Genomic DNA, 26,273 nt, shown 5'->3' with positions numbered 1-26,273 from the left:
TTAAAAATATTTATTTTTTATTTTGTACAAATATAACATTGGAACATTTTTTATGTATTCTGATAAATGTTTATTATATATTCATATATTTATGGATTTATATAAAAAAAATATCTTGCATATGAATAAAATATCAAGAGGAAATTTTGAAATTATAGTAAAAATCTTAAAAAGTTTGTTTATCTGTTGATATTTCCTACAATAATACTTTATATTATTTTTCTTGATTTTCAAATATTCTATACTACCATAAATATTTATTGCACACTGTGAATAAAGATGTAAATATAACACTGATGTATATTTATAATGCAATAGGTTTGTAAACTATATATAGAACTGGAATTTTATTGTTATTCTAATTGTGCTATATATCAGCTATTAAATATACACATACACTTATTATTGTATATAATATGGCAGAGATATGAAATATAATTACTGTACACTAGTCATCTTAATTGGATCTTTGTTTCATGTGAGATCATATGATTAGTACAACGTAACAAATTGATAAAACGTGTACATATACTAATTGTGAGTATATATACTAATTGTGAGTATAAAAATATATATGTATAAAGAGGAAATATAGTATTATATGTAAAGGATATGAATTAGAATGGAAGTATTGATATTTACAAAATGTTTTTTTGTAACTGCACTACTTTATAATATTCCTGATTAAATTGATGGTATGTTATATATTGATATATTTTAATGAACAATGTAATAAAAATATATTTTCAATTACGATGTCATTTTTTTTTATCAATGAATCATTTAATTTTAATTTTACATAATATTGTTTTGATAATTTAATAGAAACCTTATTTGAATCAGTTTCTTATAATTTTAATCAATTTTTCAATATCTTCATATTTAATGTCACTTTTGTACTGTGCAGTTTAAGTATTAATTTATTACCAAATAAAAAATGTTAAAATATTAATGTTATCTAATTTGCTGCAATCTTTTGTATGTACCTCAGTATTAATAAAAATCAGCATTATAATCATGTTAAACTTTTAAAACTTTCTTGATGTATGTTAAAGTATCGTTATTTCTTAATATATTAGTATGATCTACTCCAGGAAAATCTTGATAATAAATTTTTTGTTTTTGTGACTTCTGCCAATGTATACATGCTTCTAAACTCCTTATATTTACAGTTCCATCCCCATCTCCAGATATTAATTGAGGATAGCCATCTATAGCTATGCCTGGCTTATAATACAACCTGTATGTATAAAACAAAAATATATATAAAATTTAAAGTCTCTAATCTCTTATAAATCTCTAGTATCTTTAATAATTAAATAATTATTCAATTATCTAAACTTTCTATATAATAAAAATGATATACTTTTCCACAGTTTGCACTTTACTGCCATATAAACAATGTACTTCGACACCTGGTGCTGTCAAATTTAATTGATATTTCTCATTGTCTTTTCTGAATTCCCAAGCATTAGGAACGTTTATGTCTCTACAAATAAAAATACTTTTAAAGATATTTCTATGTAAATGAGATACACACAAAGATACAATGATTAAATGATCTACCATACATGAAATATTGTTGTAAATCATTCAATGTGTAATTCTTTAAATTTGATTGTATCAAAATTTCTGTTTCCTTCCAAAATAATTTTGAAGGTAATAACCATCCCAAACTTGGACTTGTTATCTGTTCAGTTCTTAATACACTTTCACGAAGAAAATATGTACCTAAGTCATCACCTATAAATTCAAATATGTATATATAATAAAAGAATTATTATATATACATATATATATATTTTTTTTTACATAATAAAGTGATACTCATGATAAATATTCTTACGTGTTACATTAACAGAGGCATATTTAATAAAACTGTAACCTGTTTATTAATGATTACAAATAACAATTTTAAGCAAAAAAATGAAATGCTTACCAATGGCAAATACTTTGATAGCTTTAACAGATCCTGCCCACACAGCACTAAGAGTGATGAAAAAATTTATATATTTATCTTTCCATTCCTGACTCTGACGTTGTAACATTATAAGAGTCATAGGTCCACCCATGCTATGAGCCAATAGTGTTACTGGTGTATTATTATTCATTGCATATGTTTCCTCAACTAAAGTTTTTAATTTGGCAAAAAATTCTTCATTTTCGCCTGAAATTTAAGATCTGTATCTCGGTAAATTTGTAATATAACTGAATAAAATGCATGTCGCAAAATATCAGAGCATTTGCCTGTTTGTAAATATTAATTAATTTATATATTGTACATACTAGGCCCTTTTCGGAAATCATAAGGTGCACCGCGCAATGATAAATTCCTGACATATCCCATATCATTTACTAACATATTTCCAATATCACTGAAATATGAACCTGGTGAAGCTCTACTGGGATCTATGTACTCGACTACAATTGGATTGCCCCAACCTGGTACCTTTATATCTACTCCAGGCTGATTGCTAGTAGTTCTCGTCATATTGTCATAGTTAAGCTTTAAGTTATCAATCTGCAATAAAATAGATTTAAAAAAAGCTGTATTTCTGGATGAAATAAAGAAAAATAGAAACATATAATGAATTAACAATCATACAAAGCAATCGATCACGAGAGGTACAAGAAGTTCCATATTCAACCATAGGCTGAAATAATCATTGGATACTTTCTGACAGATATAATGCACCACTGATGGCTTATTAATCTTTGCTTCGATTTGACTACCGCCATCACCTGGAACTGTATAATTTTTATTTATTAATAGACATACTCTTCAACATTTCGATAAATCATTATCTCTAAAATTTTATATTTTATGATGAAAATAATATAAAAAAGGCTGAATTCTAAAATGCATCAGATAACTAGTGTAACAGAAAACGCTTCTTAAAATATGAATCCAAATTATTTACCTAAAATAACAGGTGATATTTGTTTCGTTTTAATGTGCCAAAGTCTCACCGATTGCATAGAAAATAAAAAAACGATTATCGTGTTTATGAGAACCACCAGGCGCATTGTTTGTTACAGCCACAATATTAAAACCGAAAACACACAGATTCTAAAAATATTTAACACTTCAGATAAACTTGCTGAAAAATAATTTTCTCGTTTAGAACGAAATGGTACTCATTTGACAACTGTGACTGTAAAGCTATTGTTTATCAGTTTTCAGTCGGTATAATCAGCTGATATCGTGCACATGCGTTAGAAGCGAGAATAGATGACAGCCAATCGGAGTAAGATACGACAAGTATTAGAAGAAAACATCGTTTCATTGGTATCTAAGCTTGCTCGAAAGATTATGATTACATCATCTTGCATATTTCAAAAACATGTTTTAATGAGTGAAAAAATGTAGACACACGCATCATTTTCTTTATGTATATTTATGAAACTATCGTTTTTGTAAGAGACCATGAAAATTGCATCATACGTCCTAATAAATTTTTGTCTGCATTGGAGTCGGTTTTTTAAATTTTCCTTTCTTGAAGCCTAAGTATAACGTTTATTTTCTATAAAATAAAATGAAAAAAGTGCAACAGACGAAATAATTACGTTGTATACATTTCTAGATCATTTATTGCGTTTTTATTCCGCTCTCGATTTTATAAATGTCAATTAGGCTGCGTTCCAATATTCACTGCCAGTACTGAAAATCTATAGTTTACGTGACGTACACTATAGATTTTCAGTACTGGCAGTGAATATTGGAACGCAGCCTTAGTCAGAATTGTATCGAAAATAAATAGCTCGTGCGTAAGCAACAGTAGTATGATTCATTTATCAATCATATGATGCGTGATATCATTGTATCGTATGATATGTGACGTCCGAAAGTCTCGAATTACGAAAATAAAGACTTGTAGACTATTAATTATAATCCTGACTTTCATATGTGACTTTTCTATACAATAAATAAGTATAATATAATAAAATATATAATGAGAAAAAACGAGAAATTGCGTAAATTGCGTAAATTGAATAAAAAAGATATCTGAAAAATCAATTTCTGCATTTCATGATACCTCTCTCCTCTTTCTCTTTCCGCACGAGAAGAGACCCGCTTAAGGTTTATAAACATTGTTGGATCAATCAACGGTGCTTAGCACCATCCGTCACGAAGTCACCGTGAAAGATGGAGACGTCGCGTCGCATGCGCCCGTTCGTGGGATCCATTACACCCGCGACGTAGACGTCTCGGATAAGCTCAATCTCGTCCCGTTCAATCTCTCTCCGTTCCGATAGAGACATCGAGGATGGCCGACATCAAGCAGGATCACAAGAACGAGGATGTGGACAGTTACGGGATGAGTAACAGCGCCGATCCGAAGAACATGCAGGAATTGACGCAATACGTGAGTCCGCATACACGGAATGATGATGATAATACACCCGGGGACGCATCGCCACACGACGTTGACGCTACGTTGACTCCTTTGCAGGTGCAAACGCTGCTGCAGAATATGCAGGACAAATTTCAAACCATGTCCGATCAGATCATAGGAAGAAATATCCTTTTTCTGTACTTAACCTAAAAGAAAAATACGAAAATATTAGATTTACATTAAAGTGACATTTGGGAAAATCTGTAGATATCTCGTACATACTCTATAGAATAGTAGTATAACTAATTATATTAATGTATATCAGTTTTTTTGATGTATATTTGTTATATGCATGTTATATTTTTATTTGATTAGATGTTATATACATATATTTATTTTAATCAATATTAGTCATAAAAAAATCCTTAATAAAAAACACTAGATGAAATGGGCAACAGAATAGATGATCTGGAAAAGAATATCGCGGACCTAATGACACAAGCAGGAGTCGAAGGTGGTGATAAATAAGTTCATTCTTCTTTCAAATGCACTAATATATAAGTAATCACTCATCCAAAGCATCTGAGATAGCCATATTATATAATTGTGGAAGAAGAATGTATATGTGAGATATCCATCCTTTTGTTACAATATAAAAATAAACTTACACTTTTTTATAAATGTGTATTTTAATATTTTATATCAAATCTTTGTCATACAATTAACTGAAATGTTAAGTATATAGATATATCTAATTGCATTAGATTTTATAATTTAAATAGGACATATATTAACTCCATTTTGCTCTTAACTTATGAAATAATTGTATATATCCTTTTTTTATAAAACAAAATTATTTAATATATGTCTTATCTTAGTTAAAATAATTTTTGTATCTATAGACATTTAAATTGTGATATAAAGTATAAAACAATCAAATATTTTTAAAAGATAAATATAATGTTTAAAGTTTATTTTGTCTTATTCATTTTAGATGGTATGCGATATATTATAGATGATATTAAAGACTTCTGACATGTAGGAATTGCTGGGACAGGTTTGAGAATGAAACGTTTCTTTACTTTACATCCAGAGTATCTTGATACTGTTTTCTAGAAAGATAGGACAAAAATTAAAAATGTTATTGAAATTACATAGATTTATGCCTAGTCCTCACAGGCTTTTCTTGAATTGATTCTGATTCTGTTTCCTCTGTGCTGTCTGCATACTCCTCAACTTGAACTGATTCAGAAGAATTTGTGAATCCAGTTTGTACAGAATCCTGCAATTTTTATATTAAGATCTTAATAATAGAACATAAAAAGATAGATTATAAGGAGCAATGTATGTTCAAATTTTTGCACTTACGGCAGATTCAGCTTCTCGATTACTTGATTTCTGCGATGTCACGGGAGAAGATGCGAATCGATTGGCTAAATTCGTTAATGAGTAAGCCTGTCGAAATGAAGTTCTATTCACTGTGTCTAGTCTTGCGACGGAATCGGGAACGCGCACTGTCTCTCTAAATTCCTGGGTAACAATATAATTGCATATATTTAAATAATGATTGACATAATACTGTATACTGAACATTTGATAATAATAAAACTATTATTGTAAAATAAGTTATTGAATTGTGGTAACATATCAATTTGAAACAAGTTTACCCCATTCATTTCTCCTCTCGCGATTTGAAAGTCCTGCGTGTCAAAGAAGATAAACGACTACATTTGTATAAATATATCAATATAATGCAATTATAATATTTTATAAATTTCAATAAAAAAATTCTTAAACTTTAATAAATTCTTAAACTTTAATAAATTCTTCTTTTTTCAATAAATTTGTTTTTTTTTTCAATTTAACTTAATGGAAGAAAAAAATTCAAATTAGACCTACATCTTACCTCAAGATCTTTCATCTCGTCTATAGCCGCGATATCTTGATACGCTTTAGTCAAAAGCTCGAGAGCCTTTGTGTGAAAACTCAATTCGATGGTGATAAAGTCTAAAAATATGGATTTCAAATCGTGCAATTTTCGCCGCTCGAACGAATCGATTTGTTCTTCCAATCCTTTTACTACTCGGGATACTTCGACGGATGCTTTCATCAGTTCCGATTTGGCTTGTGACTAGTATTCTTTTTCAGTTAAAGATTTTATAATAACAGATATTTATATGTGTGAGAAAGAATATTTCATAAACGAGATTTTAGTTATAAACTTTGAAATAATTTAATTAATATTAGTTTCATTTTTTGTTTTACTGTTTTTGCAAAGTTATAAAAGACGTAATAAAGTTATAAGAAACACAATTATAGCTGAAATTAATTAATGCTATTGAAGTGAATCTTTAATTATAAGGATACTATCATTTGGTGATTTCTGGGATTTCTTTCTCGGACTTTGTCCAATTGTCTTCGTCTTGTAAGCTCTCTATCGCGCGCAGCAAAGGTGCTTTTAACGTCATCACGAGCGTGTTTGCAAATCGTCGCGTACTGTGAGAAAGGTGCGGTTATCTTGGCATCTAATCTTTGTACCTCAGCGTCTCTAAAATTAATAATTTTAAAAACGCAAATATCAAAATAACATTGAAAAACAGAATGTAATGTAAAGTAGTGTAAACAAGAAAAAAATAAATTTTTTTAAAAAGGAGGGAGAAAGAGCACATTAAAAAAATTTTTTTTTTCATTGAGAAATAAAAAAACATCATGATCATTCAATATAGAAAAATAAATATATATAAAGAAATATAAATAATTTTAATTATGCAAGTGAAAATATATCAACATGACTTTTTATATTTAACTTATCCATAGTTATGTTAAACGTAAATTAGTTATTTGCGACAAAAAATAAATTAAGCTGATTTTTTTAGCGCGAAGAAAATATGAATGAAATATGCAGAATAAAGATGCAATTTTACCTGTAATCGCCAATAACCGATAATGTTGCGGAAAAATTCGCGAGTCCGGCACTCAAGGATCGATTTATAATCTCTGAATCGGCGTAAGTTTGTATTATTTTAGCCAGCTCATCGTTTTTATCGCGCAACCTGAAAAAAAGATTGGTGAGTAATGAACAAAACCGGACGCGAAGCGATAAGGAATAAAAGTTTTACGCATATCGCCGAGGAAAAATAATCGATATAGTTTCACGGAGAAGCACCTGGCCGCTTTTCTGGCGAACGCCGCAAATATCGTGCACAGCTCGGCAAAGTGTTTTTCCACACCCGTTATGCGATCTTGCACAAATTTCGCTTCCTGCTCACTAATAAACAAAAGAAATTTATTTACATATATAATTCGCTCTGATATACAATCTGCCAAACGAAATATAAATATCATGTATATTCGCTTAACTTACTATACGTTACTTTGAGAGCGTGCTCGAAGCATTTCTTTTTCGCCGTAAAATGTATCTGATAAACTTTTCTGTGCGATGAGTTTCTTCGCCGAAATAAAGTTTTTATAAAGCACAATTTCGACCGTTTCTCTTCTTACTCACAACCGCTGACAGTTGCCTACTGACAGGTGACAGGTGGTGAATTGCCGCAGGTGAAGTTGTTCGCCGCGCATTTGCTATACTCCCTTCGGGCTAACAATGCAGGGGGTCGATATCTTTATAAATTCGTCTTTTGATTCAGTCTGATCTGAATTTTTTATTATAACTCCATGTCCTCTATTCCGATTGTGACACAATTTTGTTTCCTTTAAAAAGATTTTAAGGCATGGAAATGCGTGTGTCGAACTTAATATAACGAAAAACTATATAAAAAATTTAGAATTAAAATTTTTGATTAAGAAATGTATCGGTATTAATTTCATATTTATATATGTAATTTTGTATATATGTATTTTTTTCATGTCTACATATATGAAGAAAATAAAATTGATTATACCTTTCTTATAAGATCCAGAATGTATAAATACAATTTTGTATAATAATTATATTTTATTTCTATATTTCTGAGTTTTTGTTTTATTCTCATTGCATTGCAATCGGATAACAAATTTATATGTTATATTTAATATATTTGCAAAAATATTTTATTTATACACATAATTGTAACTAGATATTAAATTAATTTGTTTTGCACAATATATTAATATTGCAATTAGCTAATATCTTTTATCACAGCAAATGAATGGCCTGTGCCAGCACCAACGAGAACACCGACAGAATTTGATGAAACCGGAAGAAATTCTGGTTTTAAAATGTTTTCAGTATTTCCATTACCACAATTTCCATGTTCATTCCAACCCCAGCACAATATCGTACCGTCATCTGAAAAATTAAATTATTATAAATGACACTGAAAATTTTTTCGAAAGCCTTTTTTCTTCATATTTAATTATATTTGATATTTTAAGATATTTTTGAAACAAACTAAATACAAGATTTATATCCATGTCCTTTTTCAGGCTTGATTAAAAAATTAGAAAAAAAATTTGAGATAATTGGAAATCGAAAATAATTGCAAAATTCAAATTACAAAATTATAATTATTTGATGTATTTTATATTATATATATTTTAATATAGTTCGTTCCAAATATATTTGTATATATTTCATGCAATTTAATAATGTACCAGTTAAGGCAACATTATGCTCTGATCCAACTGAAAGTTGAACTATTCTGGGGATGTGTTCAATATGATGAAGTTTCTCTTTTTTGGAAATTTCATTTCGTGAATTTGATAACAAATGACCCAATTGACCATAATCATTTCTTCCCCATGAAAAAATGACGCCATCTAAAATCATACAGTTTTATTTTTACATAAATAAATTGATTATATAATAAGAAAAAAATTTAATATAGTTACTGTTTAAGATATTTATGTGACTCCATCCTGCATGAATCTGAATTGGCATATCAAGTTGTATTTCTGGAAGCGGGATACATATAGGTTGCCATAATCGCATTTCAGAAAATATCTTAGGACAGAATCCTAATTGCCCATGCTTGTTGTCGCCAAAAACTTGTATATTATATATATCTTTTTGATTTTTTGCTATGACAACAGTATAATATTGACCACAGGCAACATTCTCTATATTTTCCCGCAGTGTTAATTCTGGAACTGTTCACCTGTATTTTAATTAGGTGTAAACGTTTTCGTTTTTTTACTGCACAATAGCATATTTATTAGCTACTTGAGTTGTATGTAACTCATATAAAACAGTAAATAATATAAAATTGATAAATAAATAAGAGTAAAAATTAATAATAAATGTAAAAAATATAAATATAAATATAATAACAAAATAAATAAAAATATATAATTAGTAATGTAATACATGTAAAAAACAGGAATTTAAAAAAAAAGACATAAAGCAAATTCAATATTTTATACTATCAAGTTTTTAGAGTTTCTCAATTTGTTCATTTTTTTATAAAGCAAAATGTTCATGTAATGTAAAGAAAATTGTCAAACCTTTAGTAAATGTATCTAGAAGAATGTAAGGTTCCATAGTTTTTGGATTAATTAATCCTAATTGTCCTCTATTATTTGCTCCACAAATATAGACTTCGCGATTTTCTGTCACAATGGCGGTATGTCGTAGACCCATTGAAATACATCTGATTTTCTCGCCAATTGAAATTTTGTAGGGCTGCGATATTGTGGGAAAAACTATATGATCCAAACCTAATTGCCCATAACGATTGGAACCCCATACATATAGCTCGCCGTCTCTCGTTAACGCCGCGGAACTGTCCCATCCACAACATACATCAACCATTATTTTATGTTCGAGAGCATGTATTTTTTCAAATGTTAAAACGTTTTTTTGCTCAGTATTGTCATTTCCAGTTTGTCCCTTATCATTCAATCCACAAGAATATATCCGACCATCCGTGTCTAAAATTAACGTGTGTCCGGCGCCACCGACAATTTTCCTTATGTCTTCTGGTCTTAGGGAACATCTGGATAAATCGACATTTTGAGGTAAAATAGATTGTTCTGATAATATACCTTGTCCTAATTGACCGTGGGAATTTGCACCCTGTAAAATATTTCCATTATATTTTCGAATTTTTTTATTGATTTGCTAAAGAGATATATATTTCAAAAAAATATGTTCCATCCTAAATAGTTTACTAATTCACCTATGTCATTTCAAAAGAAAACTAGAAAATTATAGAAATAGAAAATATATGACATCAATTATTATATAGTTTGGCTTTACATTTCTTAATTTTATCTTTGAAAAAAAAGTTTATTTTGGATTATGTTTCATAATATTTTTAAAAAGATGATGTAAAATTTCAAATTCTCATAAATCAAATTTTTAAACTGTTTTAGAATATTGTTCATATTTTTATACAGTTCAAATTAACATTGTTAAGGTACAAATTTTAAAATCTTTGTCCATTTTTAAAAATCAGAGTAAAATTTCTGGGTTAGGATTGTATATTTATGGTTAGAATCAGAAATTTGTATTTCATAAAAGGAAATATGAAAAAGATATGACAATATTTAGCCAAATTAAAAAAAAAATTGAAAAAATACATATAATAACTTAGAAAATATGGATAATCAAATAAATTCACCTTTACTATTAATATTGCTCACATATACATACTTGTTTGGTTCAATTCGACTATTGCAATGGAAACAATAATTCTTAATTAAAAATGAGAAGTTTGAATATTTTACATACGATTGCCTTACCCATGAAATCAGGCGATACGCAGACATCATCGGATGATATTTTCTCTTCTTGATAGATTTTCATTCTTGTGATTCATAGAAGAGGTTCTAGAATTTGTACATACAATCGCATGCACGCATACAGGCATACATATACACATTTGAAAAAGGCTGGTATACATGAATCAAAATCGTAACATGAGCATTTTGGTCTCGATAATATTCAACATATAATTTGCTAAATAATGTTATTCTATTATTTAATAAATGTTAAATATTTCATCACTATACGTGTTCATGTCATGCTTATGTATGTAAAATGTAAACAATAGTATAAGGATGACATGACCACGTGAGTATTGTATATACATACACATATGATGATAATGTAAACAAAAAACGATACCGGTATGATGAATAAAAAGTGCTGGAAAATATAAATTAATTAAACAAAATCTTTTTGTGTATGAGTTTTTTATTCCTCGATATGTACAGTGCTAAGTAAAATGCTTATTATTCTAGCGAATGGTATAGGAAAGTAAAGTGGAAACAAGATGCAAGAACTCGTGAAGTTTAATCTTAAGGAGGTTAAATCGAATCTTCTGCACGCGATAAGCGAATGTTCCCAGCGCGGTTTGCTGCATACCACCAAATGGTTTCTTCTTGAATAAATATGTCATTGTTATTATGCATTCACACACGTGTTCATATGTATGGTGTTTGATTTGTAGGTTAGCAGAATTAAACTACTCCTTGAAAACTGTAAAATTAGATGTGCATGATTTGACTGCGGATATACCAGAGACATGTCAAGAGGAGGATACCTACACTTTAGCTAAGACATACTTTGATTTGAAAGAATATGATAGAGCAGCATATTTCACAAAGGACTGTACAAGTCCAAAAGTTAGATTCCTACATTTGTATTCACGTTACCTGTCAGGAGAGAAAAAGAAGGTGGATGATATGACAGATGTACCACCAGATCCTATGAAGAATGATAATTTGAAATTGCTTTGCTCTGATCTAAGGAAAGATCATTTAGCTTCAAGATTAGATGGCTATGGTTTATATCTTTTTGGCGTGACTTTGAAGAAATTGCAACTCACTAAAGAAGCAACAGATGTTCTAGTGGAGTCTATACATAAAGAACCTATGCATTGGGGTACATGGTTAGAATTGGCTGCATTAATCACAGACAGAGAAAAATTGGAGAATTTATGCTTACCTAAACATTGGATGAAATACTTTTTCATGGCACATATGTATTTGGAATTGCAGCTCATAGATGAAGGTTTAGCATTATATTGCCAACTGCAATCAATGGGTTTTCAGAAAAATGGCTATGTACTAGCTCAAACTGCAATTGCAGTGCATTATAGAAGAGGTGAGTTAACAAATTTGCTAGAATAGATGACTAAGTTTGCAACTGAAGTTTCAAATTTTCTAAATTTCAAAATTAATGGATTATATTTAACTAAACATTTCTTTTATATATCTTTATAATTCAAATATTTTTTCTATAATAAAATATAAAAATATTTTATATTCTCTAGATGTTGATAATGCAATAGAAACTTTTAAAAGGATAATAGAAGAAGATCCTTATTGCCTTGATAACATGGATACATATTCTAATCTACTTTATGTGAAGGAGATGAAAGTTGAATTAGCATACTTAGCACACAGAGCTACTGAGATAGATAAATATAGATTGGAAACTTGTTGTATAGTAGGCAAGTATCAATCAAGTTTTTATAAGAAAATATATAAATGTTACATTTAAAAGAATATTTTGAAGTAAAAATTAAAATACCTCTTTCAGGAAATTATTATAGCTTAAGAGCTGATCATCAAAAGGCAGTGATGTATTTCCATAGGGCATTGAAAATGAATCCGCAATATTTGTCAGCTTGGACATTACTAGGTCATGAATTCATGGAAATGAAAAATACCAATGGCGCAATTCACAGTTATAGACAAGCAATTGGTAAAAATCTTTGAACATTTTATGCTTGCAATAATAATGTATTTTTTATTTATATTTGTTAACTTATTACAGAGGTAAATAGACGAGATTATAGAGCATGGTACGGCTTAGGTCAGACATATGAAATCTTAAAAATGCCATTTTATGGACTTTATTATTACAAACAAGCTCAACTCTTACGACCCCACGACAGTAGAATGGTTCTAGCCTTGGGTGAAGCATATGAGAAACAAGATAAAATTCAAGATGCTCTCAAATGTTACTATAAGGCATGTAATGTGGGCGATATAGAAGGAATGGCACTTTTAAAGTTAGCAACGTATGTAAATATATGTAATATGTAATATACTGTAAAAAATAATAATACTTATTACTAAATTTTTCTATTTTAGATTGTATGAGAAATTAGGAGAACACGATCATGCAGCGGCAGCTTATACAGACTTTGTAATGGACGAATTCCGAAGCGTTGATAGAACGGAATTGAGTCATGCATACAAATATCTTACACAATATCATTTGAAGAGGGAACAATTAGATCTCGCAAATCATTTTGCACAAAAATGTCTTCAGTTTGATGAAACAAAGGAGGAAGCTAAAGCGCTATTAAGAACGATTGCTGAAAAAAGAGCAGAGAGAATAGAAGAAACTTCTATGGTGGTAAGTAAAAAAATTTTTTTTTTTCATAACAATTGGCAAGTTACTATTCGATTTCATAATTATTCTAGGTGGATGATATGAATGAAACGGATCCTGTGATAGAGCAAAGAGCGCGAACTGATGCAACATCTGGGAGTCAATTGTCACCTATGAATCTTTCGTTCACTCCTACGCCATAAACAAAACAATATTTGCTATCTATGGTCTGTGGTCCATAAATTTTATTTGTAATTATGTATACAAAATATAAAATAATTTTGTATTATACATTTCTGTGTAATAAATTGTTTTTTCCGAAAATATGTTTTTAAATAATCATGCATATAAAATTAAAACATAACATTAGGTAATAGGCGCATCAAATATATGAGATCAGTTATAAAGATCAGTTCGGAAAATTTCAGTTTCACTACAATTTTAATTAAAAAAAATATCGGACTTAATTAGAACACTTCGTCCAAGACTACAAATGTTCTACTATCATGAGATATTAAGAGCTGAATTTATTTGTAATAGAATTTGTAAAATAGCATTTTTAAGATCTTGTTATGTCTGATCCAAGCTATATATTGTATTCTATAATCTCCTCTATAGTAAGTTAACAAATATAAATGAAAAATACTATAAAATAATTTAAAAAATACTATTAGTAATTTTTTAACGTAATTTCTAGTGCAATTAAAGTGTGATATTAGCATAAAAACTGATACTCATTGTATATGAGAATTAATTATGCAGTCAACTTTTTCATTGATATATATATATATATATATATATATATATATATATATATTTCGTTTATATATTAAGTTATAGTAATTGATCTTTTTTAATGATGCAGATTTGTGAAGCAAATTTAGATCTGGAATGTAGATTTAGAGATGTAGATTAGATTCGTTTGATACTATTTTCACTCCAAAGCATCTGAATCAATTAAGGTGAAAAATTTGCGTTTGCATCTGTTATTGCGATTTGAAAGCGAAAATAGTGTCAAGCAAAGTGCATCTTAGATCTATCAAACAGTCAATTTTCTATAAATTCTTTAATTATATTGTTTATTACACATGGTGTCATTGTATCAAAATATTATTATTTAACAGTAAATCTAATGTATAATTAATTTCTATCATAAATATAAAATAATTGGTTACCAATTAGAGCGTTTAATTTGTGTTTGCATCTGTAATTGCTTCTTCGGTGAATTATTATTGATCAACGTTGTTTCCTACAAAATGTAATTTAACATTTACATATCACTATATTTGCTTATGTCAATAATCTTTACTTTTAGAAATATGTTTATTCCCAAATAAATTGATATTTATATTTACTTCATCATCAGAGTTTTCACGGTAATTTCTTATTTCTCTGAACCTTTGAATGATTCGTTCATGTGGTGAAGTTGCAGCCAAGCATCGTGGATAATGATATTCTTTTTTCGCAGGTGTTAAACCTGAAAGAAAAATGTTAAATAAATCTAGTTATTAAAGTTAGCATAAAAGTCGAAAAATTACCTGTTGGTGTATCGCGCCGTAAATCTTCCAGAAGAAACTTCCCAACTTTTTCTTGAATTGAATGCAATTCCATAGTGGTCTTGTCACTCCAATCAGACGAAATTTCACTTTGTCTTTTAATTTCATCATTTAATTTTATAAACATTTGTAAGTTTTCTTTTTCCTTTTCTTCTACAAGTTTTACATGATTATTATAACCTTCCATTAATATATGTTGATTATTCTGTAAAATTATTATCAATAAATATGTTATTAAATATGTCTATGTATTTTGCAAAATAATTTTAATGATATAAGTAATAAAAAATTTACTTCAATAAATCCAATAGAAGAAGAATTATCTTCCATGAATTTTTGTATCATTTGTTTCTTATTATCTTCGATATGTAATTTTTTCTGCATTAATACATTACAATGATCGTTTACGTTAGTTTGAAGTTCATCAGTTAAATTATGGCTTTCTACTGCAATCTGCTCTGCTATTGCCTGATTCTAACAGAACGAAAGAATCAACATATATAGTATACTGTAATTTTCATTTCTTACACAGATATTAATTAATATCTTAATAAACTAAGAAATTTGTAAGACGTAATAAAAGTATAAAATGATACCTTTATCATGTTATGGTCAATATCGCTTTTAAGTGTACTTATATTGCTTTGAATTTTTTCTTCCAGATATTTATTTCCTTCTATAGTTTTGTGATAATTATCAAGAATAACGGTATCCATACTGTCACAAATTTCATTAACACGAGTTAAAGTGGTGCATTTATTAGAATAATTTTCAGTCACGTTTTTACTTAAATTATTAAATTGTAGCCATAAATTTTCGAATGACTGTGAAAGAAAATGTATATATTTTATAGCTTATATATATTTTTGTAAGTAAAAATTATTAAAACTATTGAAAGAAAAATATTAACAAAATATAACAAGATAATATTAAAATTATTACCACATTATGATTATACCTTCTTAAACCTTTCTTGTTCCTCTATAATTTTATCATCACTTTCATGAATAACTTGTATGTTTTGTCTTATCTCATTTATATTTTTATATAAATTGTCACGTTCCTGTATCTTGTGATTACAAATTTGTCTTATTGATTCATTTGTGTATGACAATAATTTATCAAATTTCTGAGATACGTCATCATTTAAAAGGCGTAAATTGTTTGCCATTTGCGAGCTATTAATTTGTATGAAATCATTAACTTTTGATGTCAGTTTCAGGGATGTGTCATTTAAAAATTCTTGTTCACATTGAATCAAGTCAGATGAAAATTTCCTTTCTGTATCCAACCACTGTTGATAATGTGTGTACTAAAATAGAAAAATTTATATTATACATATTCTTTGGTTATATTATTTTGTTTTTTTACATATGTGTAAATAACTCACCGAGTTATTCATATTTTTTGTAAATTCATTTACTGCTGACTGTTCTTTATTAATAATATCATTTGACATATGTTGGATTAATGAATCTATATCCTTTTTGAATAACTTTATTTGTGAATCTACAAAGATAATGTATATTCTGATATATATTCTCTATCCTATGTATATTCCATGATATCCATTTTATATACATAATTGTACGTATTAATAATTTTTACTTGCCTATTTTATTTTTCATGGAAGTACAAAACTGTAGAAAATTTTGCGAATAAACTGTAACATTATTTTCCATCTCTTGAAATTGTTTTGCAATGTTACATCGAAATTGATGACTGAGATGTTCGTTTTCTTGTTCTAATTGCCTATATGTGGTATTACATTAAATATAATTTAAATAATTATAATGATAAGAGACATTAATATTATAAAGTCATTAGTGATCTAGTGAGATAGATATCTCTTACTCTATATTAAAATAATAATAAAATGAAATGCAATTACCTTTTATGAGAAATTTTATCTTGAAGCTTATTTATATCAGTTGTAACTGTATCAGCAATATTTAAAAGTATTTGTGCCTGTGATGAAAGCTCTTTTTCTGTAGATACATGTTTTTTTACTAAATAACTTTGTTCCTCTTTCTCAAGTTCTGTCATTTCTAAAAGTGCAGTAGTTGATTTCAAAACATGTGTGGTAGTTTCTAATTGCTCCTTGGTTTCATGTAGACAATGAGTTTGTTCAATATGTTTTACTTGTAAATCATTGAATATTTGCTAAAAAAATATGATATAAGATAACAGATTACTATTATAAAATATTACTAATTATTATTTATCTATACCTCCTTAGTTTCCATAGTTTCCTTAAGCACTTTAATGTGAGTTATTTTTTCTTCAATTTCTTTACTTTGATTTTCAATCAACGATTGCATTTCATTATAATTTTCTTGTGCCAAATATACACCATTTCGTTCACGTGCTGCTAATAAGTCTCTCCTAAGTCTTTCAATTTCTTCTGTATACTCTTTAAGTAATGCTTTTTTAGACAATTTCTGATTGATTTCAGGACGATTTGTAATATTCTTGGCACGATGAGCATAATCTAATGTTGACAATGTTTCTTCAAGATTTATGTTTGCTGGAGACACTGTCGCAATAATTGATGTTTTCGTACGTCCGCCTAATGATTCTTGCAGAAGTCTTGTTAATTTTGATTCCCTAATTAATGTAAAATACAAAAATAATAAATTTAGAGATTAATAAAATGAAACACGAATTTAAATCTCGTGGATCTATAAGAGCCAGACACAGAATCAACTTCACAGCATCAGTTTTACAGACAATTTTTTTATTCAAGACTGATTAGTGTGCATTAGTAAAGGGCATACTAAATACATCTATAAATTTCAATTCAAGATTTAATTTTAATAAATTCCTTTTAAATCTGAAGAAGCATAAAAATTGAGAAAAAATCAGGGTAAATGTGCTGAATCGGAACTCATGTATGACCATTCTGTCTGGTCCTTATAAATTTATAAGATTTAAAAATAATATTTATTAATAATAATATAAATTTCAACTAAGTTTAAATTATATAACTTGAAAAAAAAAGAGAAATATTTATATTAAATATCTATATAAAATTATACCATTAATATAAATAATTTTGCCAATTACCTATATGGTATGTGAGGTGCTCTTTCAACAAGCGCTGTTATAACTCGACCAAGAGTCAATAATGACTGATTAATGTTTCCTGCTTCTCTTGCTCTCCTATCAACTGCACCAGATCTGCCAATATTCTCACTTCCAGCTAAATCTACTAAATTTAATTTTCCAGTTTTCAGAAGTTCTTCCCCATCTACATTATTTTCTTTTATATGAATGGTAATCGAAAATACTGTATGGGAACGGCTGAAAATGATATTAAAAATATTATTACAAGTATAGCATAAAATATAGCATTTGTAAAAAATAAATAATATATATAAATAAAAATACCAACCTCGAGTGAGCATTCATCAAAGTTGCAGCTGTTTGTCTTTTCTCAGATCCTTTTTCTAGGATTTTATAAACTTCATTTTTATTATGTACAGTTACTTCTTCTAAACCATGAATGATCACTGAGCCTTTTCTGGTAGCATCTTCGTAAAGCCTATATAAGATCACAAATATATATAATAAAAATAAATAATAATACATTTATTTTTCACATTATTATAAAAAATACACATAATTATAAAAAATTCACACTATTATTAAAAATTTTTACCTTATTTTAGATGCATCATCATTAGGTGATAGCAAGTCAAATAATTCTTCATTATATAATTCGAGGAAACTAACTCGTACTGTATATTCTTGTACTTCCAACATACGTAATTCATCAAATAAATGACTCAATGCACGAGGTATAATTCCAGCAGTTGTATCCTATATGTATATATAAATATATTTTATATAAGCATATGTAGGCTTGATTTTATATTATTATACTTATATATTATGACAAGAGTTACTAAATTTGATCTAATAAAGTTTTTAGTCTGATAAAGATTTTATTTTTACAAATATATGTATAATGTTATTTTTTTATCTCTTGGATTAAATTCGATCATATAATTCAATAATCAAGAAATGTGCATGCTTGTGTATATGCATGATTATTCTTTTTATATTAAATAATATTAAGAATATCACATCAAGCCACATTATACATAATTTATATAATAAGTATATTATTATATAATATATAATAATACATTTACTATAATATAATAAATATTATTTTATATAAGATATAAAACTAACACTTTGCCAATGCAATGTTGGATCATTGCAAACACCTTCCATGGTAAATGTTTTTCCAGTTCCAGTTTGCCCATAAGCAAAAACAGTACAATTATATCCTGCCAGTACTTCCTCAAGCAATGGGCTAACAACTGCATTATATACATCTACCTATAAATTTCAAATAATATTATATTTCTTTCAAAAGTATAAGTGCTATTATAATATTTAATACAAAAATCTTATAATAGTTAATAAAATAATAAAAATATCTCATTACTTGTTTTGAGGAAGGTCCAAAAACTTTATCAAATGTAAACTTTTTTGAATGAGTGCCTTGTGATCTTTCATGTACCACTACTTCTTTGTTAGATGGTAATTCTAATGCTGAGTACGATTTTCCAATTTTCTCAGTACTATTTATTGGCCTACAGAAAATGATATTTTATTCGATAAAGATAATAGCTCAATAGTGTAAAAATAAAAAAGCCAGCTCTTATTGTGTGTATATGTTTATATATTACTTAATTTATATTAATATAAATAAAAAATTAAGATTAAAATAAGAAAATAGAAATTTTATCCAGACTTTAGGAAAAGCATTTAATACGCTTTTCAGGATCCAGTCTTTTTCGGAACAGTGTAAGTCGCTAGCTTTTCAAATATAATTGTGTTGCTTACCTAACACGCACGAAAACCTGTATATGCTGATTTTTATCCTTCTTCATGTTACGTGTATCATTCATCTTGAATAATTTTTTCTGCTCCGAATATTTCTCGCTATAACACAGTACGATTTCACTCTTTCGCGATACGTTTTATTTCGGATTCATTTACTGTTTATAAACGCTACACGCTAGAAATCAAGCACAGCATCCGTTGAAGAATTTGAATTGAGGTATTTGACGCGATAGCCGCTAGGTGATGGCGTGCAGAGCAACGATCCTTGTTACCAACTGTCATAAAGAAAAAAACCATATAAGCGGTAAAGGAGGAAAACTCACAGACATCTATACTATATACTAGACCGCTAACTTGCGTCAAATACAAATGGGTGATATAGGCTGCGGTCAAGGGGACGCTGAAGATGCTTTGAAGCGTTTGATTGACCAATCAGGACAAAAGGAGTAAAGATTTCTTTAGCCTGATTGGTCAATCAAACGCTTCAAAGCATCCAGCGTCTCCCCGACCGTAGCCTGTCAATGGGTCTGTTCTTTTTAGCTGCACTGCTGCACTAGTGCAATAAGTTGGAAAGAGACAAACATATTTTCTTTCACTCTAACTAATTGCACTAGTGCAGCTAAAAAGAACAGGCCCAATATTTCATTTAATTATGAGGAACAGAAAAATAAAAAAATATAATTTCATACATGCATTCTTTTAACAATTTTATATATATATATATATGTGTGTGTGTGTGTGTGTGTAAGCAGTCATTATATCAAAATTATAAATATAATAAATCTATATACATGATATAAAGACATTTTTATATATATATATATATATATATATATATATATATATATATTTTATTATGCTTTTATTACACTGGATGAAAAATACTTTCGATTTAAATATGTTTATATATTCATTTACAATTCATAGGTATTTACAGATTTAGTTCTATTGATCCAATGAGTTTGCACATTTAAATATGTTTACACATTCATTCAAGTATTTACAGATTTAATTATTGCATTGGTTGATGCACTGAGTATTTCAGTATTTTTTGCTTTAAAAACAGATGTATATTGAATAATGATGTAATTGAAAAATGTATATTACATACATATATGTAATTTTTTTAAATATAAAAAATTACTATTACTATTACTGAAGTTCAAATATATGTTTTTGATAATAAGTTAGCTCCTTAATGCTTTCTTTTATATCATCTAAAGCTCTATGTTTTAATTCTTTTTGTGGAATAGATTTGTATATGTTTGGATTCCATCTTCTAGAAATTATAAAGATTTACTCATGTAATCATATTTTATATATCATCATTTTTAATATATCTATTGTATGGTAAATTACTCCTAATTTTATTGTTTTACAAACAATAAAAAGAATATTAACATTATTATTAGTACTAAAATAGAAAATTTTTTTGTACCTGACAATTTCCTTGATTGTACTAACATCAATAATCCTGTAGTGCAAATAATTGTTAACCAGCGGCATATATTTGTATAAAAAGAAACGATCCATGTAGACTGTATTTCCAGCTAACGGACATACACCTGGATGAATGTATTCTTGCAAAAAATTAAGCACCATCTTTTCAGCATCTTTTAACGAAATGGTACTTAAGCGAGAATTTTCCGTCAATCCAGTCTAAATTTCATATATGAAAGATTTAAAATTTATCAATTTGTAAATGTCAAGCTCAAGAAAATATATATCATTTGCATAAAATAAAAACTTACTTTTTTATGCTGTTTTTTACTCCATGCATTCATATTGTCTAAAATTATATTCGATTGATGTATTATAATATTTAATTCTGTGCTAATAATCTTCAATGTCTTATCTGTTATAATACAGGCAATCTCTAATATGTGATCTTTTTCTACATCAAGTCCAGTCATCTGTAATAATGTAACATGATCAATTTATATATCTATTAATTTTTAGTAATAATTTTTGGTAAATAATTGCTTTTTATCATATCCATCATATAAAATTAAATATTATCTGTATTTAGCTACCTCCATATCGATCCAAACAATATGATCAGCAGCATTGCTCGATTCCTGGATTAATGGAGCATTGTTAGGTATTATTTTGTCTACAACATTGCAAAATCATGTATATCAGATAATTCAAAGCAAGATTTAGATAAAAGTATAGATAAAAGTATATCGATCATTTGAGAATACAAAAAAACATTAGAAAAAATTAATATTTATCTCAATATGTTTAGTTTTATACAACTTTCACTTGATATTAATTTCAAATTATACATTAATATAACACATTTGTGTTATTACTTATTACATTATATCCATATAATTAAATGCATCAAGGCACATATACAGATTTGCATTCTCATTTGTATAATAAATTAAATTGATGCAATAATTGATAATGAGATGATAAAATAAATGTTATGAAATATTTAGTATTATTTTTTATACATTACTATTATTTTACTATAAATATTCTCATATGATATTTTTCATATATAATGATATGAAAAATAATTTCAAAGAAAGATAACCTCTAATTGTAAATAAATTATAGTAAAACACGCTTTTTTGAAAATATGTATAACATTATGTGTATGCAGAAACTGAAACTTACCAGACATAATGTTATGTAAAAAAATATTTACTAAATTACAATGATTGTTTGTTCTGTTAAAATAAAACGACAGTAACCAGTAATCTTGAGACTGCTAATAATACTATAGCTATAACTTATAACTCGACATGCGCTTTTCACCTTATTGTTAATCGAAATTTATACAATCAGATGCAAATTAGATTATACATATATATATATTACATTAATGGCATATATATATACATATATATAACGATCAAATCAAATTATAATAAGATATTTAAAGTTTCATAAGATAAAAAGAATTTTACTCTCAAATTAATGCAAATGTCAAATAATTTTGACAAAAAAATAAGCAAAAGTTACGTATAATTTTAATTATTTTAATTTATTATTAATTTCATATGTATATATTTTAATATATTCATCATATATTTGCGATATCATAAATGTTTAACTTCAATTTTATTTATATAACAATTTCTGTTAACTGAAATACTCCATGTGTATTCTATGAATTTAAAAAATCTTTATACATAATGTATAATTTTCATTTTCTTTTCTTTCTTGTTATTTTCGCTAATATTTTTCTGAATCTGAAAGTTTAATTTTTTCAATGGCATGTCTCTTATTTCTTGAAGAGTGTGACACGTCGATCACCACAGCAGAACATCAAAAGCCGTGAAATGTTCAACGCAGCTGTTATATATAGTAAAGCGATGGTAGCGACACACCAATCACATAACGCGCTGCAGCCAATCGTACCAATCCGGCACGCCATTGGTCGCACGAGGTATCGCAGTATGGTATAAATAGTCGGCGGAGCACTTCCAACGGCAGAACGTGTCGAGGCATCATCTGCTTCACATCGATAGAGAAGCTCTTGCTCGCTAACCGCGAAATCTTATTCATCATGTCTGGTCGTGGAAAAGGCGGAAAAGCTAAGGGAAAGGCAAAGTCGCGATCTAATCGCGCTGGATTGCAATTCCCCGTTGGACGTATCCATAGACTTCTGCGTAAAGGAAATTACGCCGAACGCGTTGGCGCTGGTGCTCCGGTCTATCTTGCCGCGGTGATGGAATATCTCGCTGCGGAAGTATTGGAGTTGGCAGGAAACGCTGCGCGCGACAATAAGAAGACCAGGATCATCCCCAGGCACTTACAGCTAGCCATTCGTAACGACGAGGAGTTGAATAAGTTGCTCTCTGGCGTTACTATCGCTCAGGGTGGCGTACTGCCAAATATTCAAGCGGTTCTGCTGCCGAAGAAAACTGAGAAAAAAGCTTAACCACGGATCGGCAATAATTATAAACGGCCCTTTTTAGGGCCACCAATTTCTTCATATACGAAGGACATTTAGTTTGCAATTCTTTCCCCTTATTTGAACAATTTATATCAAAAATATTTATAATTGCTTTTCATAATGGTTATTTATTTCATTTTTATGTTATTTTAAGAGTATGTAGAGAATGGAATTTTATTGTTTCAACTTCTCGATTTAAAGGAAATTTTTAGACATTGGATCTAACTCTGGTACCTTGTATTCGGTATTAGAATCTATTACTATTATTATATATAAATATGTAGCTTATATATGTATATGCGTACGAGTATAGAATTAAAACATTTGAAAATTTAATTTCAACTTTCGAGTGTAATTTTTATTTTAATTTAAAAAGAAATTAAATTTTTTTATATTATCTATATTGAATCTATATTAAAGACATCTTATATTTACGAAAATATCGCGTTATTCTAGAATCGTACAGCGTGAAATGTGGTTCCCCGTTGATTGTATAATTTGCCAAATTTGCGAAATGATATACCAAGCAGGACCGTCCATAAATCAAGGTAAAGTATCTCGAAAATTGATTACTAAAGTTTCTCGCAAGAGTGCATTTGATACATCGTAATGGTTGTAAATGCTGTTGAAATAAACACACAATCCTTTTCTTAAAATCAATCATTCGAAAGAACACTTATCGATTTTATGTCTAAACATCTTGCTCTTTCTTCCTCTCTTTTTTTCTGAAAAATATATAGATGTTTAAGTTAGCTATATAGCTGAATATAAATTTGAGTCTCATTCACATACACACGATCATTCGTGTATAAAATATATTATTTCTCCCATAATATATCGTAATAAAATATACTGCGGAAATTGTATCAGTAGCAGGAAGTAGCGACGATCCTAAATGTGATAAAATTGGAGGATATCGCGTGACTTTGTCGGGCCATCTTTTCTCATGCAACATTATTCTGTAAAAATCGCCAAGTGAGGCAATCTTTTGGAGCATCAACTTTCTGTGTGTCTTACAACAATCGTTTCTATCTAAAGAGATAGAGCATGTATAGAACAAAAATAATTCTTTAGCAATGATAATTCTCAATTATAACTTACAAACACGCGATAATAAAAGTCACATTTCAGCGAACTCGACGATTCAATTTTATTTGAAATTATAATTTGTCTGCAGGGGAAAAAAGTATAAGATAAAATAATATATTCGTCTACACATATTTATCATTTACCGTCGTATATTTCATAATACAATATATGATAATTATAAGAATCAAGAATCTTTAATAACTCGAAGCTCGCGTTATAAAATTCAACCTCTCCTCCCTGTTGTATCTGTTTGAAAAAAAAGTATAAAGGTACAAATTACGGTTAATTATTTCTCCGATTAAACAAAACCAATGCGTCGAGAGAAATGCTGCTAGGTTTTCGTCTTGCATTTTCATGCTTCACGGCCGGGACGCGAAGCCGGGTAGAACCTGGTAGAACCTTATAACGATTATGGAACTTTGCTATAACGCACGCAAGCGTACGTGCACGCGAGCGAAAACGCACGCACGCACGCACGCACGCACGCATGCACGCATGCACGCGCGGCCGCGCACGCAGGAATACACAGTTGAATTGTACGCACGCGAGCACGCACGTAAGCACGCACGCATGCACACTCGGCTCCGCTTTAATGTAAGTCTACCGTGCCGTGGAATAACTTTGCCTTTCGATCCAACATTGTCCGCGCTACTTCCTTACGAAATAATGTTTTCCTACACGTTTTCCTAGAGCGTAAAATCAACGTGTAGTAATAATACTTATAGCAATGATATCTTTTGAATTTAAAAAAACATTCTTTTTAATCGAAAGGAATTTATTAATTTTAAAAATATATAAATGTGACGTGAAATCAAATTTTATCATTCCTTTTATCTCTTGTTTCTTAAAAAATCAAAACTTGAATATGTAATAATGATTTATTATTACATAAATTGCAGATGTTGATAATTATTGAAATGTTAGTAAAATATTTTCGTGCTCCGGTAAATATATGTCATTCAAACAAATTTCAAACTTAAATTCCTGTTTTATTTTTATTGGAGAAAATATGCAAAAAATGTAGGCTCTACTCTAAAAACAAACAGACCTACTCTTCCATTTAAATCCGATGTATCATGACAATATTTTAAAAGTTGTGCGTAAACAAATTCAGGATTATGTATAAAGTATTATATTCCATCAAATAGGCTCTCTCCTAGGCAAAATGCTCATTATTTAGGCATAATTTTATTCTATCGTTGCTGTTTGCAAGATGTAAACAAAACGTCTTTGTC

General features: G+C 28.6%; 7 protein-coding genes across 21 annotated transcripts; 3 read left to right on the top strand and 4 right to left on the bottom strand.

Annotated features, from left to right (window-relative positions):
• On the bottom strand, positions 1-4,170 carry LOC145962116 (lysosomal phospholipase A and acyltransferase). Of its 2 annotated transcripts, XM_083082984.1 has the most exons (8): positions 4,038-4,157; positions 2,922-3,070; positions 2,606-2,748; positions 2,287-2,521; positions 1,940-2,167; positions 1,572-1,743; positions 1,367-1,489; positions 1-1,240 (listed from the first exon to the last, which is right to left on the bottom strand). In XM_083082984.1, exons 2-8 carry the CDS (start codon positions 3,025-3,027, stop codon positions 1,021-1,023), a joined length of 1,227 nt encoding a protein of 408 aa, XP_082939110.1. In that variant the 5' UTR covers positions 3,028-3,070; positions 4,038-4,157; the 3' UTR covers positions 1-1,020. The 2 variants fall into 2 exon arrangements, with proteins under 2 accessions (XP_082939110.1, XP_082939111.1); XM_083082985.1 differs by lacking the exon at positions 2,922-3,070 and having other exon boundaries at positions 4,038-4,170.
• LOC145962119 (uncharacterized) lies at positions 3,174-5,962 on the top strand. Of its 3 annotated transcripts, none has more exons than XM_083082987.1 (3): positions 3,174-3,289; positions 4,069-4,521; positions 4,777-5,018. In XM_083082987.1, the coding sequence occupies exons 2-3, from the start codon at positions 4,269-4,271 to the stop codon at positions 4,863-4,865; spliced, it is 342 nt and encodes a 113-aa protein (XP_082939113.1). In that variant the 5' UTR covers positions 3,174-3,289; positions 4,069-4,268; the 3' UTR covers positions 4,866-5,018. The 3 variants fall into 3 exon arrangements, 2 of the variants coding, with proteins under 2 accessions (XP_082939113.1, XP_082939114.1); XR_014435819.1 differs by lacking the exon at positions 3,174-3,289 and adding an exon at positions 5,332-5,962 and having other exon boundaries at positions 3,763-4,521; positions 4,777-4,962; XM_083082988.1 differs by lacking the exon at positions 3,174-3,289 and having other exon boundaries at positions 3,787-4,367; positions 4,455-4,521.
• On the bottom strand, positions 4,405-11,218 carry LOC145962115 (CBY1-interacting BAR domain-containing protein 1-A-like). Of its 9 annotated transcripts, XM_083082978.1 has the most exons (11): positions 8,237-8,451; positions 7,702-8,045; positions 7,504-7,605; positions 7,262-7,390; positions 6,705-6,885; positions 6,244-6,468; positions 6,005-6,037; positions 5,706-5,867; positions 5,515-5,619; positions 5,332-5,449; positions 4,755-4,962 (listed from the first exon to the last, which is right to left on the bottom strand). In XM_083082978.1, the coding sequence occupies exons 2-11, from the start codon at positions 7,731-7,733 to the stop codon at positions 4,934-4,936; spliced, it is 1,116 nt and encodes a 371-aa protein (XP_082939104.1). In that variant the 5' UTR covers positions 7,734-8,045; positions 8,237-8,451; the 3' UTR covers positions 4,755-4,933. The 9 variants fall into 9 exon arrangements, 7 of the variants coding, with proteins under 7 accessions (XP_082939107.1, XP_082939105.1, XP_082939109.1 ...); XM_083082981.1 differs by lacking the exons at positions 4,755-4,962; positions 5,332-5,449 and adding an exon at positions 4,405-4,543 and having other exon boundaries at positions 5,492-5,619; XM_083082979.1 differs by having other exon boundaries at positions 4,752-5,449.
• A 40-nt stretch (positions 11,219-11,258) lies between these two features.
• Positions 11,259-13,944, top strand: Cdc23 (cell division cycle protein 23). 2 transcript variants are annotated; one of them, XM_083082973.1, is made up of 8 exons: positions 11,259-11,402; positions 11,517-11,649; positions 11,726-12,381; positions 12,551-12,730; positions 12,820-12,984; positions 13,057-13,303; positions 13,377-13,644; positions 13,713-13,944. In XM_083082973.1, the coding sequence occupies exons 2-8, from the start codon at positions 11,549-11,551 to the stop codon at positions 13,821-13,823; spliced, it is 1,728 nt and encodes a 575-aa protein (XP_082939099.1). In that variant the 5' UTR covers positions 11,259-11,402; positions 11,517-11,548; the 3' UTR covers positions 13,824-13,944. The 2 variants fall into 2 exon arrangements, with proteins under 2 accessions (XP_082939099.1, XP_082939098.1); XM_083082972.1 differs by having other exon boundaries at positions 11,287-11,649.
• Positions 13,945-14,480: 536 nt separating this feature from the next.
• LOC145962132 (kinesin-like protein Klp61F) lies at positions 14,481-20,554 on the bottom strand. Of its 2 annotated transcripts, none has more exons than XM_083083017.1 (17): positions 20,360-20,554; positions 20,037-20,135; positions 19,636-19,783; positions 19,377-19,526; positions 18,838-18,998; positions 18,571-18,720; positions 18,243-18,479; positions 17,408-17,783; positions 17,068-17,339; positions 16,789-16,928; positions 16,567-16,685; positions 16,135-16,488; positions 15,773-16,000; positions 15,471-15,650; positions 15,159-15,381; positions 14,976-15,097; positions 14,481-14,869 (listed from the first exon to the last, which is right to left on the bottom strand). In XM_083083017.1, the coding sequence occupies exons 2-17, from the start codon at positions 20,099-20,101 to the stop codon at positions 14,792-14,794; spliced, it is 3,003 nt and encodes a 1,000-aa protein (XP_082939143.1). In that variant the 5' UTR covers positions 20,102-20,135; positions 20,360-20,554; the 3' UTR covers positions 14,481-14,791. The 2 variants fall into 2 exon arrangements, with proteins under 2 accessions (XP_082939143.1, XP_082939142.1); XM_083083016.1 differs by having other exon boundaries at positions 20,037-20,311; positions 20,391-20,554.
• A 373-nt stretch (positions 20,555-20,927) lies between these two features.
• Positions 20,928-22,908, bottom strand: LOC145962136 (oligoribonuclease, mitochondrial). Of its 2 annotated transcripts, none has more exons than XM_083083028.1 (5): positions 22,665-22,908; positions 22,070-22,114; positions 21,788-21,949; positions 21,475-21,695; positions 20,928-21,315 (listed from the first exon to the last, which is right to left on the bottom strand). In XM_083083028.1, exons 2-5 carry the CDS (start codon positions 22,073-22,075, stop codon positions 21,189-21,191), a joined length of 516 nt encoding a protein of 171 aa, XP_082939154.1. In that variant the 5' UTR covers positions 22,076-22,114; positions 22,665-22,908; the 3' UTR covers positions 20,928-21,188. The 2 variants fall into 2 exon arrangements, with proteins under 2 accessions (XP_082939154.1, XP_082939153.1); XM_083083027.1 differs by having other exon boundaries at positions 22,070-22,149; positions 22,665-22,904.
• Positions 22,909-23,499: 591 nt separating this feature from the next.
• LOC145961261 (histone H2A) lies at positions 23,500-24,285 on the top strand. Its single transcript, XM_083081284.1, has one exon. The coding sequence runs from the start codon at positions 23,560-23,562 to the stop codon at positions 23,932-23,934; it is 375 nt and encodes a 124-aa protein (XP_082937410.1). The 5' UTR covers positions 23,500-23,559; the 3' UTR covers positions 23,935-24,285.
• Positions 24,286-26,273: the final 1,988 nt, after the last annotated feature.

Source organism: Camponotus vicinus, unplaced genomic scaffold, assembly GCF_025532165.1.
Source record: "Camponotus vicinus isolate PSW18456_S1 unplaced genomic scaffold, iyCamVici1.0 SCAF_11, whole genome shotgun sequence".
In the NCBI taxonomy this organism is placed as follows: domain Eukaryota; kingdom Metazoa; phylum Arthropoda; class Insecta; order Hymenoptera; family Formicidae; genus Camponotus; species Camponotus vicinus.
This window is presented reverse-complemented; position numbering and strand designations above follow the sequence as displayed.